The 14,753-nt window shown below is 39.2% G+C and overlaps 2 protein-coding genes across 7 annotated transcripts in view; one reads left to right on the top strand and one right to left on the bottom strand.

Moving 5' to 3' along the window:
- cnksr1 (connector enhancer of kinase suppressor of Ras 1) overlaps nt 1-7,941 on the top strand; it is a 29,591-nt gene extending 21,650 nt beyond the window's left edge. For 2 of the 3 annotated variants that reach the window (XM_061743890.1, XM_061743891.1), the window contains exons 8-18: nt 1,769-1,914; nt 2,600-2,742; nt 2,837-2,870; nt 3,006-3,181; nt 3,410-3,483; nt 3,851-3,922; nt 4,249-4,319; nt 4,590-4,651; nt 4,733-4,820; nt 5,082-5,263; nt 6,517-7,940. In XM_061743890.1, coding sequence (XP_061599874.1) covers nt 1,769-1,914; nt 2,600-2,742; nt 2,837-2,870; nt 3,006-3,181; nt 3,410-3,483; nt 3,851-3,922; nt 4,249-4,319; nt 4,590-4,651; nt 4,733-4,820; nt 5,082-5,263; nt 6,517-6,945 — 1,477 coding nt within the window. In that variant the 3' untranslated portion in view covers nt 6,946-7,940. Of the gene's footprint in view, nt 1-1,768; nt 1,915-2,599; nt 2,743-2,836; nt 2,871-3,005; nt 3,182-3,409; nt 3,484-3,850; nt 3,923-4,248; nt 4,320-4,589; nt 4,652-4,732; nt 4,821-5,081; nt 5,264-6,516 lie in introns of all 3 variants that reach the window. The other variant, XM_061743889.1, reaches the window with a different exon arrangement.
- A 1,649-nt stretch (nt 7,942-9,590) lies between these two features.
- cldn23l (claudin 23-like) lies at nt 9,591-14,208 on the bottom strand. 4 transcript variants are annotated; one of them, XM_061743775.1, is made up of 3 exons: nt 13,972-14,208; nt 12,021-12,073; nt 9,591-11,052 (listed from the first exon to the last, which is right to left on the bottom strand). In XM_061743775.1, the coding sequence occupies exon 3, from the start codon at nt 10,854-10,856 to the stop codon at nt 10,104-10,106; it is 753 nt and encodes a 250-aa protein (XP_061599759.1). In that variant the 5' UTR covers nt 10,857-11,052; nt 12,021-12,073; nt 13,972-14,208; the 3' UTR covers nt 9,591-10,103. The 4 variants fall into 4 exon arrangements, with proteins under 4 accessions (XP_061599759.1, XP_061599755.1, XP_061599758.1 ...); XM_061743771.1 differs by having other exon boundaries at nt 12,021-12,115; XM_061743774.1 differs by having other exon boundaries at nt 12,021-12,138.
- Nucleotides 14,209-14,753: the final 545 nt, after the last annotated feature.

A 14,753-nucleotide genomic window follows, 5' to 3' on the forward strand; every position in this document is an offset into this window, starting at 1 on the left:
GTCTAACTAAAATTTGATAAATTAAGGAAGAAAGCTAAACTATTTTGTTATCTTCAAGGACAACATTTTTTCGCCCTAGAAGCTATCTGAAATAAGACTTGGTTGCACTTTTTACAAATAATCATATTCCCCAAACATCTCATAAAGATGTAATTCTCCACACTTTTATAATCTTGTGAGTCTCAGTCGGTTGCAAAATAAAAGCTCCAAGTTTAATATAAACCTAAATCTTAACCATAGAGAATATATGTAGCATCAGTGTCTATAAAGTATGTACACGTACACAGTGTATATTATATTTTATATGTTTTATGTCAAGAGTAAGACAAAAGTGAAACTAATTAATTCAACATTAAGTATTTTCTTCATGTTATTTTAGATACCCTTATTAATTATTATTATCACTATTATTATGAGCTGAAGTTTGAAACCTTAAGTCACAACATGTCAAGTTAAATACCACAAAAATATAATGAATAATGCTATGGTGAGTTTCATTAAAATGCTCCACAATGACATCATCACAATCATTTCTGCTTATTGTGTATACTCCCTCATCCTTTATTTATTTATTTATTTATTTATTTATTTATTTATTTATTTATTTATATGAATCAATGAAAACCTACCAGGACATCGGATCACATAGATCACTTACAGCTACCTTAAAGGCCTTTGCACCATTTCAGTTTATATGACAGCTAATTATTGGACTGCAGTTATTCCACTATGTTTTACAGAGGTTTCATCCTGCTCTCTATACAAACATGCAATTCCTCGAGAAATGTAGCGCTGTGCCAGTGAAATGCAGGATAAAAGAAGATGGCTAGCTTGTGAACACAAATTTAAACAATAATTAAACTTAGATAAAAGAAGGACATTCGGTGGGATCATTTGTAGATTTATGGGGAACACAGAGTCTTGGTGAGGAACAGTTTACTGGCACTTTTAGTTGTGACTGTTAGGGGAAACAGTCCCCTACAGGGAAACAGGCTTAGATTCTGACTGTCGGCCATGTGTGTGTAGAGTTTGCATGTTCTCCTTGTAAATGAGTGAACAAATCTGAGGAAAAACACATTTCCGTTTCATACAAATCAGCATGCAAACAGTGACTGGACATCAGTTTGGATCATTGAAATACCAAAGATTTACTCAGAGCCTCCTACAAACATCCTGACCTTTTTATTCTGGCCTGACCCAGTGGGTTCATGATGGCGTCACTCTGCAAATGCCATCAGTTTCAATTGGGACATCCACCCTCCACAGCTGAAGGGAAAGGAGACGGGGGTGGGGGGGGTTAAACTATGTTGAAATGCGTAACTGTGGGAGTTTGGGAAAGATTAAGCAGAGAGAGAAGGAAAAAAAACAGAGGGGAGGAGAAAGTGTGATGAAGATGCAAAGAAAAAAAAAGACAAGCAGTGCCAATAGTGAACAAGTTGACAAATGGATGGAGTAGGCGGTGATGGCTCACGGTGGTTGAAGATAATTCTGTCCTGATACGCTGCAGATCTGACTTTTGAAGAAAAATGGAGATTCCTTAAACATAAAGTCATACTCTATCTCTTTGTAAAATCCAACTTTGTATTGAAATGTTTTATGTCATTGTTGACCTTTATAACCACAGTGTTTACTTCATATCAGCTCCACATGAAGTTTCTGCCTTTAAAGCAGGGATGTCTTTCATCAAAGCCATGTTTACTTTTATTTTTTAACACAATTTCAAATACTTTGGCAAGTTTCTCTAATATTTTTTTGTATTTTTCTACAGGCGAGCTGTGCATGGGCCGGAGGTAAATCAGCCTCCTATGGGCCCGGAGGAATCTGAATTCAATTGTGACAAGGAGCAAGAGGGCAGTCTGACTGTGATTTCATACCCAACCCAGCAGGACAGGCTGTCCCCTCTGTCAGCCTCCGGTAAGAGTCCCCTCTTTGAAGTCCCAAGTGTGCCGTAGCTTATTATAACGGTATCTTTTTCCGCTTTGAAAGGCGGATCATCTTGGCTGAGGCAGGTGGGCTTTGTTAGAAATGGGCATCTACTTTACCTGTCATCAGATAAATGCTTTGAACTGGCAGGTTGTGGCACGGCGGGATGTAAATCTGTGTGAAAGGGATGAGGGCCTGGACACACAGCGCTCAGACACGTCTGCTTCCCAGTCTGCAAAACTAGAAATCATTTTTTTTTTCCATTTTTAATGTTAAAAATGCTAACTTAAATTAAAAAAAGGAGAATTTCTCTGGGATCTCTCTCTGCAGGCGTTGACTGAAACAAGTAGATGTTTTGTAATAAAACCCCTTTTTAGCTTCAGCTCGTCGGCCTGGCGTCTCCTTTTATAAATGGTTTCCTTTATTTATTTGAGGACAATGCACATTGATACCACTTCTCACCCGCTTAAAATGATTGTATAAAAGAAAAAAAATGTAGGTCATTGACTGCTGGCACAGACTCAAACCAACAAAACTGTGTCATCATGTGGTTGTGTTATAATAGTTTTCATCTGAATTTAATTCAGCACACAGCTTAACTGCTTTTGACAGTCCCAGGTATATTTAGGATCTTCACATTCACATGTGCTGCTGTTTTTTGTTTTTATTTTTCAAGGGGACTTTGGCAGCACCGAAGGTTTGAGGCTCTCCCCGAACCTCAGGAGGGACCGGTCGCCCTCACCCAGAACTCCTTCCCCTCACAGATTGAACCAGGAAAGGGGTAGCGTCAGTTCCTGCCCTGAGATGGTTGGGCATACGGTGAGAAGACTACATGAGCATTTATGATCAGATATCTTAGTTGCACCTCAGTCTAACTACATCTGAAATAATCTCTGTCTGATTCTCTTTACAGGCTAATAAGGACACTAAAAAGTTCTGTACAAAAGGTATAGTTTGGGGATGAATTATAGCTTGGTAGTTCTTAGTTAATGCAATGAAGTAAACTAAAATAACCCAACCAATAACTGCACTTAAATGCACTTGTGGCGCTCTGCGCCCTTCCTAATCTTGTGCCTTTCCAGGAATGTCTACTGCTCTGAGCCGGCGCCGCGTTTCCTGCCGTGAGTTGGCTCATCCCGATTGTGATGGCTGGCTCTGGAAGAAAAGAAAGGAGAGCAGTGTCTTCATCGCCCAGAAGTGGCAACGCTTCTGGTTTGTCCTCAAGGGGCCTTGTCTTTACTGGTACATAACCCAACAGGTGGGCAAAAGAATACATAATAAAGAGAAACTTTTGATTAAATACCAAAAACAAAGTAATTTACACTACAATCTTTCAGTCCAATAAAGTAATTCATAATTCATAATTTTCCTTTAAACTGTAACGTCATTCTTCACAAGATGAAACGTCTCCAAGAAGGACAGAAAAGGCCAGTCGCAAGTTCATTCTTCCTTTTTATTAATTCGTCTCCTTTTTTTTTTTTCTCAGGACGAGAAAGCAGAAGGTCTCGTCAATATCGCCAGCTATAACATAGAGAGCGCTGGAGAGCACAAAAGAAAATAGTAAGAATGACATTAATTATGAGTTTTTACTTCGTATTTATTATTAATGGAGTAAAAAGGTCAAGAGAGAACCTTTTGCACTGTGGACGATCTATGTCTGTTACATTCAACATACTGCGCATGTGTAAATAATGCACATCTCAGTGTGAATAAAAGCTTAATTACTCTTTTTAATAATTAAACATATGTTACAATGTGTAAGAGTGTGGGTTCCAATTAGCTCTTGCAGATGAGAAAGGAAGTGAAAATATCCTCATGTTGTATGTTGAAGTGTCTCCATGATTTATGTGTTGTAATGCCACAGACTGATTTAATGTTTCCTCCCACCCCACCACCCACTCACCACTCTCTGTTCTCTCTCCTCCAGTGTTTTCCAGATGTGCCACCGCAAATTTCAGAACTTTTTCTTCGCCGCTGATAATGTCAGCGAGATGAGCAAGTAAGCTGGAAATGAGGAATGCAAAATAGAACTCTGGAGTTAATCATTTGTGCTCTCAGCTGTTTTTAATGCTCCATCTCCAATATAATCCTGTTGCTTATTAATTTATTTATAAACACACAGCAAATTAGATGCGTTCAATCACTGTGTAATGGATGTTGGTGTACACTGCCCCCTGCAGGATGGGTTTCTGCATCTGTTTTATTTATTTATTTTTCTTTAAACACTAATTAACACTGGAACAAATCTTAAATCTGGTTTTAATGTTTATGCCTCATGGTTAACAGATTTTTTTATTTCTTTTCTTCCTGTTTTGTGCTTTCCAGGTGGATCAACTGTTTGATCTCAGCCATACAGAAGCACCAGAAGTTCCAGAAAGGTCCAGATAGTGAAGAAGGTGAATACATTTTCTTATTTTTTTTAAATTCTGACTCTGAAATTCATCCAGATGACCTCTTTAGGAATAACTTCTACTATTTCAGCAGTGACATACAGTATGCTGAAGTAGTCATGTTGTGGTTTGATCAGTTGTAATTGCTTACAAAGCAGTGAGCATAATTGAGTTGCTATGGTTACCTGGAAGCCCGGTTAAAATGAGGGAAGGTAAAACGCCTTTCAGTTGCAGTCATTAATAATTAATTCAACACCTTGGTTAATTTGTCAACAGAATGCTACAGTGAAACTGAATCTGAGGGTGAATCATCTCCTTCTCCGCGCAGGAAGAACAAGGTCAGTGCAGTTAAAGACGGAGACATATCATACTCATTTCATACAGCTGATTTTTACCGAGTGTGTCCTTACTTATCTCAGAAGGTGCAATCCAACACTCTGCCTCGACCCAAGAAGACGAACAAGACGTCATTATCGAGTTGTTCAACAGAGGGCAGCAAAGGAACAAGTATGGATTATATTACTGTGTCAAATCATTCCTCACTTTCACAACTGCTTTTTCATATTGGTTGAAGCTTATAATGTTTCTAATGAGGACGGAGTCCCTCTTAATGTAACACAACTGTCATATAGTCGTAATAAATAGTAATGTTGTCTGTCAAGCCTTACTTGTCCGTCTCTTTTCGATTATATCCCTCTCAAGCCCGAGCCTCCATCTGTATTTGCTCTCACTTTGCTCCCCTCTCTGTTTCAATGTTCCCGTGACAAGGCGGCCCGGAAGATGAGATGAGCACGATGATAAACAACTTAAAGGAAGGAGGAGTGTCTCTGATCGGACATGAGCAGCCATTTACGCACGACCACTTCAGGAAATCCTTCATTAGGCGCAACAAGAACCCTGTCATCAACGAGAAGGCACACACGCTGCGGGCCCTGCAAAGTACTCTGAAGGTGAGGGGTGGGGGCGGTCTCTCGCTGCTTTGGCAGGGTTTAACACCCGACTCAGGTTGCCTTTCCCTGTCTGAGTGCAAAGCGTGTGATTAAATATTGACTCAGGTGAAGTAAATTCTGTTGAAGAACTTCACTGACTCAAATAACAGATTTTTTCAGTCTGAAAACACATTTCATGGTTGTTGACGAAGTTTTTGCGATTTAATCAAGGTTGAAAAGTTCCTTCACCAATAAACATTTTAGTGGAATAACTTTATTTTATTGGATTACAGTAATAAGCCCCAAACAGAAACTGTTTGGACAAAATAGAAAATGGAGGGGGAAAAACTTCAGGATTTCCCCCCATAATCTTCAGGTAATTTGTTGATCCTTACTCATACAATCTAGGGAGTATGAAGATACAGTAAATGAAAAATAGGCGATGTGGACAGCGGATTGTAAAGGTGACTTTGTAAAAAAGCAGTATCCATGAAAGGTTGAGTCTTTGAGAAGCAACGATGGGCAGAAGATATCTGTTATGTAAGAAAATATGTGCTACAATTGTTGAACTCTTTAAAAAGAATGTTTCTCAAGGAAATATTGAAGGGAACTGCATATTTAGCAACGAAGAATGCTATTAAGGAATCTGGAGGCCTTTCATTGCATCAAGGGCAGGAGTGCAAGCCTACACTTGGATACCTGTGGGAGACCTTGGTCAAAACTGCTACAGTAAAGAGCACATAGTTATGTGATTGCAGGATAATGCAGAAAAATATGTGAAGATTTTAGAGCAGCGTATGTTACATTCAAGATGGCATCTTGCCTTGGGATGTGCATGCATTTTTCACAGAGGCAGTGCAGATCTACCCTACAAAGACAGTCCTGAGGAAAAAGTAGGTATGGCTACCGGACTGACCTTTCCGCAGGAGCAAATTTTGGAGAACTTTTGAAATGAAAAATGCAATGAAGAACCGCTAGTCCTATTTTAAGTCGTGTTTGCAGGAAGAATGGGAAGCAATAACATCTGGAACCCTTCATTGCTTTGTATCAGTACTGGAACTCTGATACAAAGAAAAAAAAAACAACAACCTAGAAATAACTACTGTCTGCAAATAAATAAAGTCAATTAAATGTAAAAATCTGCATTTTTTTTTAAACATTTCTTCATCTGTGTTGTCTGAACTTCCTCCGATTTGCTGCTGCAGCTTGTTTCTTTCAGGCAGATGAACATGTGAGCGCAGCTGCATGGTAACTGTGGTTGCTTTGATTTCCAGGCCAGAGAGGCGGAGCTGCAGCAGATCAACAAACTACTGGAGGACTCTGATCTGACACCTTCAAGGTACCGTCAGTGGAAGGAGAACAACGAGGAGCTAGTTCAAGAAATCGACAGACTTGCCGCTCTCAAAGCCTCAAAAACTGAAGGGGACGTTGCGCCGGTGCAGGACACGCCTGCTGAGGAGGTTGCCTTGGAAACTGTTGCCAAGGAAACAGCTGGCGCATACAGACTCAGCCTAAGTGATGGAGAGCAGCTAGTTGATGCGGAGCCATGTGATGTTCATCTGGAAATCCCACCGGGCTCTCCAAGTGCAGAGATGAGCCCGGTGTTGGATCTCTCTCTGGGATCGCTGGAAGAGTCCATAAAAAAACAGCTGAATGAAATGGCACAAAGCGACGAAGCTGGCGAGTCATTCTTCTACATTTAAGGCCCTACTGGGACAATATCACCAGTTCAGACTTTCTATGTTCATTTAAGTCACGGAAATAGTATATATTTCTCATGCAGCTCTGTCACCATTTGTTCTGCTGACACTCACCTGAATGGATTAAATGTTATTACCATAAAATAAATGCTCCAATCAATTACATCAGAAAAACACATCCGTACAGTTTTTTGTCTATTGTAGGTACAAAAATCTCCTAAGTGTAAATCTGGTTTCAGCATGTATTTATGGAATTCTGGGGTTCTCTTGTTTTATATGAATAAAAAATATTAAGTAGGACCCTGGGAATTCAGAGATATTTTTTAATTGTAATTCATGTTTTTTTATGTCATATGTAAATATATTGCATAAATATAGTTGTATTTTTTTTGCTGACATTACCTTAGTAAAGGTACGTGTGAATAACGCTGCACAGAACGTTCACTTTAGAAATCCTGCTATTATTGCTCCTGTTGGTCAAGGCTGCAGGTATTTTTTGTGGTTTGTTTTATAGCTAATTTAGCTCTGAGAACATTAACTTCACCACATATGTGCTCTTGTCTATGAGAACTGTATACCAGGGCTGTTTGGTAGTCGTCCTTATGGCCTGTATCTCATCACAACCTGAAATATCTGTTTTTCATGGATCAGGTTTCTGTAACCTTCAGTGGCTTGATAAAAGCTCAGTGTTGATTTCCCAAATTTGTTTGGAATAAAAATTAAGATCAGTGTGACTAAGACAATAACTGAAAATAACAGATAAAATCCTGTGTACCTGGTTGTCCAGTCTGTCCTTTGTGGATTAATCTATCTTTTCTCAGGTCCATTACGTAGTCAGTATTTTCTGTAATGTGTTCAAAGTTCGCACCGTGAGAACGTTTTTTTTTCTTTGTCTGCCGGAAAAACAAAAGATGTATTATATGTGTATATTTTTCACATCCTCTTATTATCAGTGCAAGATCCCACCTACCGCCTACGTTTACTGTCAATTGTTTTCTCAACCTTGACCCGTTTATTCTACATGTTTGAGCCCGATTGGCTGCATGAAGCTGCATGATATCACTGCCTTTTAGCCACTCACTGAATGTTTTTGTTTGCAGCTAAATTAATCATTCCTCCATCTGTTGCTGCGGCCACACTGGAATCAGATCTGACATCTCCTCGGGTGACAAGGAGGTTTCTGCTACATCCCTCAATATTGCTGCAGCAGGCTTGTCTGCAGAGCGTTGGAGCTGAAACAACCTGAATTCTTTTATGATCGCAAAAAAAACTAAAAAAGTCTAATTTGACATCAGCAGTAATGTGTGTTTGATGCTGATTGCAGCAGCAGTACCGCCCTTTTTACACATATGAATGTCTTCAAAAACAAGTACAAATTGTGATGCAGCATGCAATGTATTGCTGTATAATTAAAATGCTTTATTCAATGCACGATGCACCAACAAGTATGAACACACTAAATTACCTTTACAACAACAACAAATAATTAACAAGAATCAAACAGTTGTACATTCACACATCATCTTTCATTATTGTAATCGTGATGCCATCAAATGAAGGCTTCAGGGCAAAGATATCATACAAAAGATTAACAAGACAGATGGCTGGATAGAAATGTTATTCCCACAAATTTGATTTCAAAAACACTACAAGTAAATTTGTATTTTCTGTTCTTTTCTCTTTTTTTGACTGTGCATGTAAGACCTTTACATGTTCCAAATTTACAGACATTGTTTAGATTAAATTTTATGCCACTAAAAATTACATTTTAAAATACATATATAAAAACCAGTGTTTAAAATTGTACTCTTTCAATCTATAATGGGATCTAACAAAGGCTACACCACCATGGCCATAAAAAACACTTATTACAAATACTTAACATTTCACAGTCGAGGTTCAGACACCAAAATGTCATATTTTTGCTAACAGTACAAAGTTAAAAGGCATCACAAAGCAACAATTGAGTCTAGTTTTGATACATGTTGCAGTTAAAGGCAATGAAAGTGCTTGATTTCTCTCTTTTTTTCCCCTTTTTTTAAACTTTTTTGCTTCAGAACAGCATAATGGAACTTTTAAAAATGTTTATCTCAGACGGTTGTCCTATAGGGATGGAGATTAAACTACAGTAATTCATGACAATGTCCAAGGTTCATTCTTGTTCGCTCAGCCACTGTCTTGTTCCCTTTAGTTTCTGGAGTAATGACATTTTCGGCATCCCATACTGCATCGTGTTCATACAGTGTACATACTGTACATGCATAGCAATCCATTCAGGTACTTTTCACATATGCATACTATATAATTGGCAAAACTAGTATGCACTACTAGTGTAGTGTGCAGTTTTGCAAACAGATTTAGTCATGAGGTCCACTACAGCTCTGTGAGCTAGTTTCATCATTTTTTATGGGTGACATACTGCTGTACAGAAACGCACACTTTTTGCAAGACATGATGGATTTGTGTTGCCGGTGTTCTGAGATTTCTTCCTACCCATAATTTTTTCCTACTCGAGTTGACTGCGCATGCGTATAGCAGCAACTTCAGACTTCAGAAGGCCATAATATCCTGCTACCTGATCGCCGCGGAAGAGAAAAGTTTCTTGTATTTTAATACTTTGTATGGACAATATTTAATGCATATACGTTTGAGGGACAAATCAAATGCATGTCTTTATGCCTGTGTGTGAGTGAATGTGCTTTTCCAGCTGTATTAAACAGCTGGAAAAGTTATTAAGTTTTGTGCCAAAAGCAGTGATGGAAATCAACAGGTAGAGCAGGAAATGGACAGACCACCAAAGATTAACTGCAGCATCCAGCAAGAAGGTTTGATTGATTTTATTTATTATAATTTTTTGCTACGGTATGAAAAAATTTTAGGTAGGAAAAAATCTCAGAACACCGGTAATAGAGACAGGAGACCACAAGAGCTCGACAACATGTCAGTAAAGTAATCGAATATTTTATCAATTTGAACATTTTTGTGCTGATTTAATATCCATAACTTCATGAATCAATGTCTGATTGATCACAATCAGTCATGATATGTCTCAGTGACTTTCATTTCATACATTGGCAGATATGAGGAGTTTATGTGGTGTATGTCAAAATTTGCTCCCTTTTTGATCGTGTTGAAATTTTTTGCATGTCTAACCTTATGTTCTAACAGCTGACTTCGTAGACATCCATGTCGGTCTTGCTGGTAATTTCTGGACAGGAGCGAAAGGCAGGGCAGACAGTTTGTTCTGGACGTGATGGGCATGTTGGGCATCTTGGCTGTTTGAAGCTGAACATCAATGCACTGCCCCCCAGAACCTGCAGACATGAACCCAACCAGCCAAAGTAAAGAGAGCCAGCTGGATGCAAGCTGAGCTGGGGAAACCTGGGGTTACTGATCCCATGGCTTGGATCCATCCCAAGTCTTCTGAGGTTGTGGGTGTACACCCCTAATGCAGTCAGGCTCAGCAGGCCAGCGATTACCACCAGGAGTCCTCCGGAGGCTGCAACGCCTCTCAAAGGCAGATCTGTCCAGCATCGGACCCCGATACAAGCCAGCACAATGCCAAGGCCGCACAGGAACAAGGAGGTGAGCACTAAGCCTTGTGCCAGACGAACCCGGGGATCTTTCTGGTACGAACCAGCTACAGGCCAGCACTGCTTCAGCTCAGAGTGTTCCACCTGCAGGCAGCTCTCCCACAAGCCATCAGAGCGCAGTAAGAGCAGAGCCTCCACTGACCCGGTCCTGGGACCCATCCCATGGCCTTTTGCTCCAAGTCGAAAAAGAGAGCCCGTCCCTGCCATGTTCAGGCGAGCTTGTCCCTCTCTCCACTGAGGGGTGATAGCAGCCGTGAAGACGAGGACCAGTCCCAAAGGAGAAAAAACAATGCCCATCACCATGGACGCTGGAGTGTGCATCGTTCTGAAACCCTAACTTTCTCTCAGAATGCTCATGTAAGTAGTTAGTTTTCCATGGAAATAAACATGTACCTGCACTCAGTGGGATGTGAGAATGTTCCAAAATAAAGATGACTGGCTGTTAATTCAGAAAATTAGGTTTCTTGTTGAGCAGATACCAGTTTGGTGTGACTCCACAGAAATCTGGGGATCTATCCTGAAAAAAAAAAAAAATAATGACAAGATGCAGATCTTGCAGTCTGCAAGATATTACAATGCCAATTCTAAATAAGCGGCGGCTCATTAATTATTTAATAAAATCAATGCAATGCATTACCTGATCTTGCTCATATATATATATATATATATATATATATATATATATATATATATATATATATATATATATATATATATATATATATATATATATATATATATATATATATATATATATATATATATATGTGTGTGCTGTTTTCTGCATGATAGAGCTTAAAGATGCAGATGAAACAGTGAACTGTGGTTGTCAGAGTGATTTCCAGAAATGTTTCTGATCCCATGTAGGGGTTTCCATTACAGGACCATGATTGTTTTTCATAAAGTCACATTTGATAGCCCAAAGATCCCTGGGAATCAAATATTATTTTTTGTCCTTTTCCCTCACCCACTCTTTGTCTCTTTCAGTGATATAATGGAGTGCAGATGATGAGATATTTAGTCCAATTAAATTTTTCTCTGGAACACATTATTCTGAAATTGTTCCACAATTTATAGGTGCAGTTTTCCACAAACTGGTGAACCTCTCCTCAGTTTTACTTTACTAAAATATTCCTTCAAGTGTTTCATTTTAGTACTACTTATTATTCCAGACTCTTGTTGGACTAGTCTCAACTCTTTTTGAGACATTTTGCTGCCATCAAATGCAAAATCGGCTTATATTTTGAATGAAATGGCAAAATGCTTTTCTTTTAACATTTGATGTGTTTTCTATGGTCTTTTATGATGAAATACGCTGATAGGACTTTTGCGAATAACTGCGTCCTGTGCTCATTTACATTTCACATGGTATCTCATTTTATTTGGAACTGGGAAAATGAATAAAATTAATAAATTATATTGTAGCTGTTGCAAAGAATCAGTGCAATGACCAAAATTAAATGAAAAGACATACTCATTTCTTACCTCTTCACTGAGACCCTTCTCTCTTTTAGCTGCACACTCCTCATTCTCAGTGTCTGAGTCAGAGAGGAAGATTCAGTCAGACGTTTATGATGTGCCTGCCAGGTTAAAGGGATGTAAACTGAGAAGCAGGGACAGATATGAAGCAGGTGTAAAGTGGGGTAAAGACTAGCAAGTGGAAAAAATCAGAAGTCGGACTGCCTTCACTGCTCTGCTGTGGTCACAAAGAAATACTTAATGGTCGATGCCTATCTCTGTTGCTAGGATACAATAACCTAGCCAGTCACAGCTTGACAGTGTGTATATGTGTCGCTGTATTAATGAGAAGACCTTGCTACACTCATCTCTGGGGCTGTGTTTGCAAACACTCACAGACTTGTGTTCGTCTGTGCGTGCACAGGAGGGAGCTGTTTTTCTAAATGTCTGACGACTGATCTGACGGCCCTGGGTGACCTTGAAGGAATTCTGTTGTGTTAGTGATCGTGTCTGGCCGGCGTCTGAATGCTGAGTGAGTTCATCTCCTGTGCCTCAGCCTGGAGGACGGAGGGGGGGAAAAAAGCCCTCAGGAAAAGGGACAAGACAACCTGAGGACCTGTTGTCTGAGTCATGCAGACACAATCAATATTCGTCTCCGGCGATCGTAAAAAGAGATATTCAGATGGCAATGCCTGTGGAAAGTGGCACTCATACTGAAACTAAAAGATGGTTTAGGATAACAAGCTTGTGATTTTCCAAAAACATCGTCCACATTTCTCAATGCAAAGTAACTTTGAAACAGATTGGACAATCAAAATGCATAAGCATTGTAAACAGATGAAGTTTTCCAATTATAGTATACTATATCGTTTATAGTATACCTAGTTGAACAGCTTCAGACTAGTTTGTTCGAACTTTAATCTTTAAAAAAAAAATTGTGGTAAATATTTGTTCCTGGTCCTGATTCAATATCCAAGGTTTGTTGTCTGACAACATTATGGAGCTTAAAAGTGTCTCTGCAGACAAAATGGGCTGTATGTGTTAGTTTAACAGTAGAAAGACATGCATTTTACATATTTTTTGGTTTACATCCATCCAATAAAAATCCACCAGGGAGGCCAGATTATACAAGATAAGAGTGACAGAATAAGCTTCAGAGTGGACATTTTGCAACGAGAATGCACGTCTGCATGTTGATGAGATGAAAAATATCCTCCGCAGCTCAGCATGATGAAGAGTCTACAATTATCTGTTTGTTGTCATCTGAATCGAGATTAAAGGAGAAAATAGTTCTCCTAAAAATGTAACTTCAGAGATAAAATTTACTTTTAAGGTTTAACTTAGCAGTCTAAGAATATATACACTATACACATATGAACAATAGAAGAGAAGTAAGAGTAGAAGAGAACAGAAATCTTCCATGGGAATGCATTAATGAAAGCAGAAATGTTGATTAGATGGAAGTCTGAGTCGGCTTCATAAACACATTCCTGTTGTTACACAACATGCTGATGGATAATGACTTCTGGCTTTGCTACTCAACTATTTTCAGCACAGAAAGACGATGACAGACAAATCTGTCATGCATCTGCACCGGGAGTTATCAGAGTGTTTATTCATAGATGTGAATATATTCAAACATAAATATCCTGTTTTTTTTACAGGCTCCAGTTATAATTCATATTGCAACAATCTTGGTTGTTTTTTTTTTTTTATTCAAACATCTTGAAAATATCTGCTGTTTAACATTCAGCAACGTAGCTGTCAGTCCATAGATGTCCCCGTACTGCTTAAAAGCAAGGTGCTTGAATTGTTTTGGTACAAGAATTGCAAAAGCAGATGTGTGAAAATTTCTGCTCGTGCATAAAAAAAGGCTCAGCGTTTGAAAAATGATTAATAATCTAAACACATTTTCTCTGATAGACATTTTCAGAGACTGGCACACACACAGATACACTCCATGAAGTCGGACACTTACCATTCAGGAGGGGTTGTGTGCATCTTACTGCAGACTCCTTGCTGCCTCCCCGCTCTTGTCTGAATGGCTAACATGCTGCTCTCTTTGGCAACAGATGGTGCAACCACCTCCACATCACTCCGGAGCCCTATTTTTTCTCGTTTATCCTTGCCTCTGCAGTTTCCACGTCTGCCTCAGCCCCTTAATTTTCTCGCTTTGTTTCTGTCCTAGTGTCAGCTCCCCCCAACCCCTTTTCCCTGCTGCTTCCCTGTGTGCCTGCTCCTCTCCCTCGCTTTTCCTCTCTGAAGTGTGCCTTTCTTTTTGACTTGCTGAGGGATGACTGTGTTCTATCTAGGACAGAGTACCTGCTGCTTTTCTATGTCTATGTCTCTAGATACATTCTTACATCTGTTGTCCATTTTAGAGTACATGCAGCTGGCAAACAAGGGCAATTGATACTTGTTTTGTGTTTGTTTGTATTTGAGGTATTCCTCTGCTTGGAGAATTGATGGCTCTTTCCTTGGATTCAAGAGCCTCATTTTGCTTTTAATGTGCATCAGGGCAACTACATGTCACCACCTTTACATAAGTATTACTAAGATAGAAGAAAAACTCCTTGGTAGTGCTTGAACCACTTACTCAAAGACTTTATATCATAAATTTACAGAAAATAATAGTGGATCCTCTCATGCAGATGGGTTTTGGGCTTTTGTTTGGAAAGAGCTGATTTTACAATCAAAAGTCCCTTCTTTTCCAACAAACAGCTCTGTGAGCATCTTTCACCGTAATTGCTTTTTTTTGTT

This window comes from Cololabis saira, chromosome 16 (genome assembly GCF_033807715.1).
Source record: "Cololabis saira isolate AMF1-May2022 chromosome 16, fColSai1.1, whole genome shotgun sequence".
NCBI classification, from domain to species: domain Eukaryota; kingdom Metazoa; phylum Chordata; class Actinopteri; order Beloniformes; family Belonidae; genus Cololabis; species Cololabis saira.

Coding starts and splice junctions, on each gene's coding strand:
- cldn23l (XM_061743775.1), bottom strand. CDS start 10,856: ATGCACACTCCAGCGTCCATGGTGATGGGCATTGTTTTTTCTCCTTTG.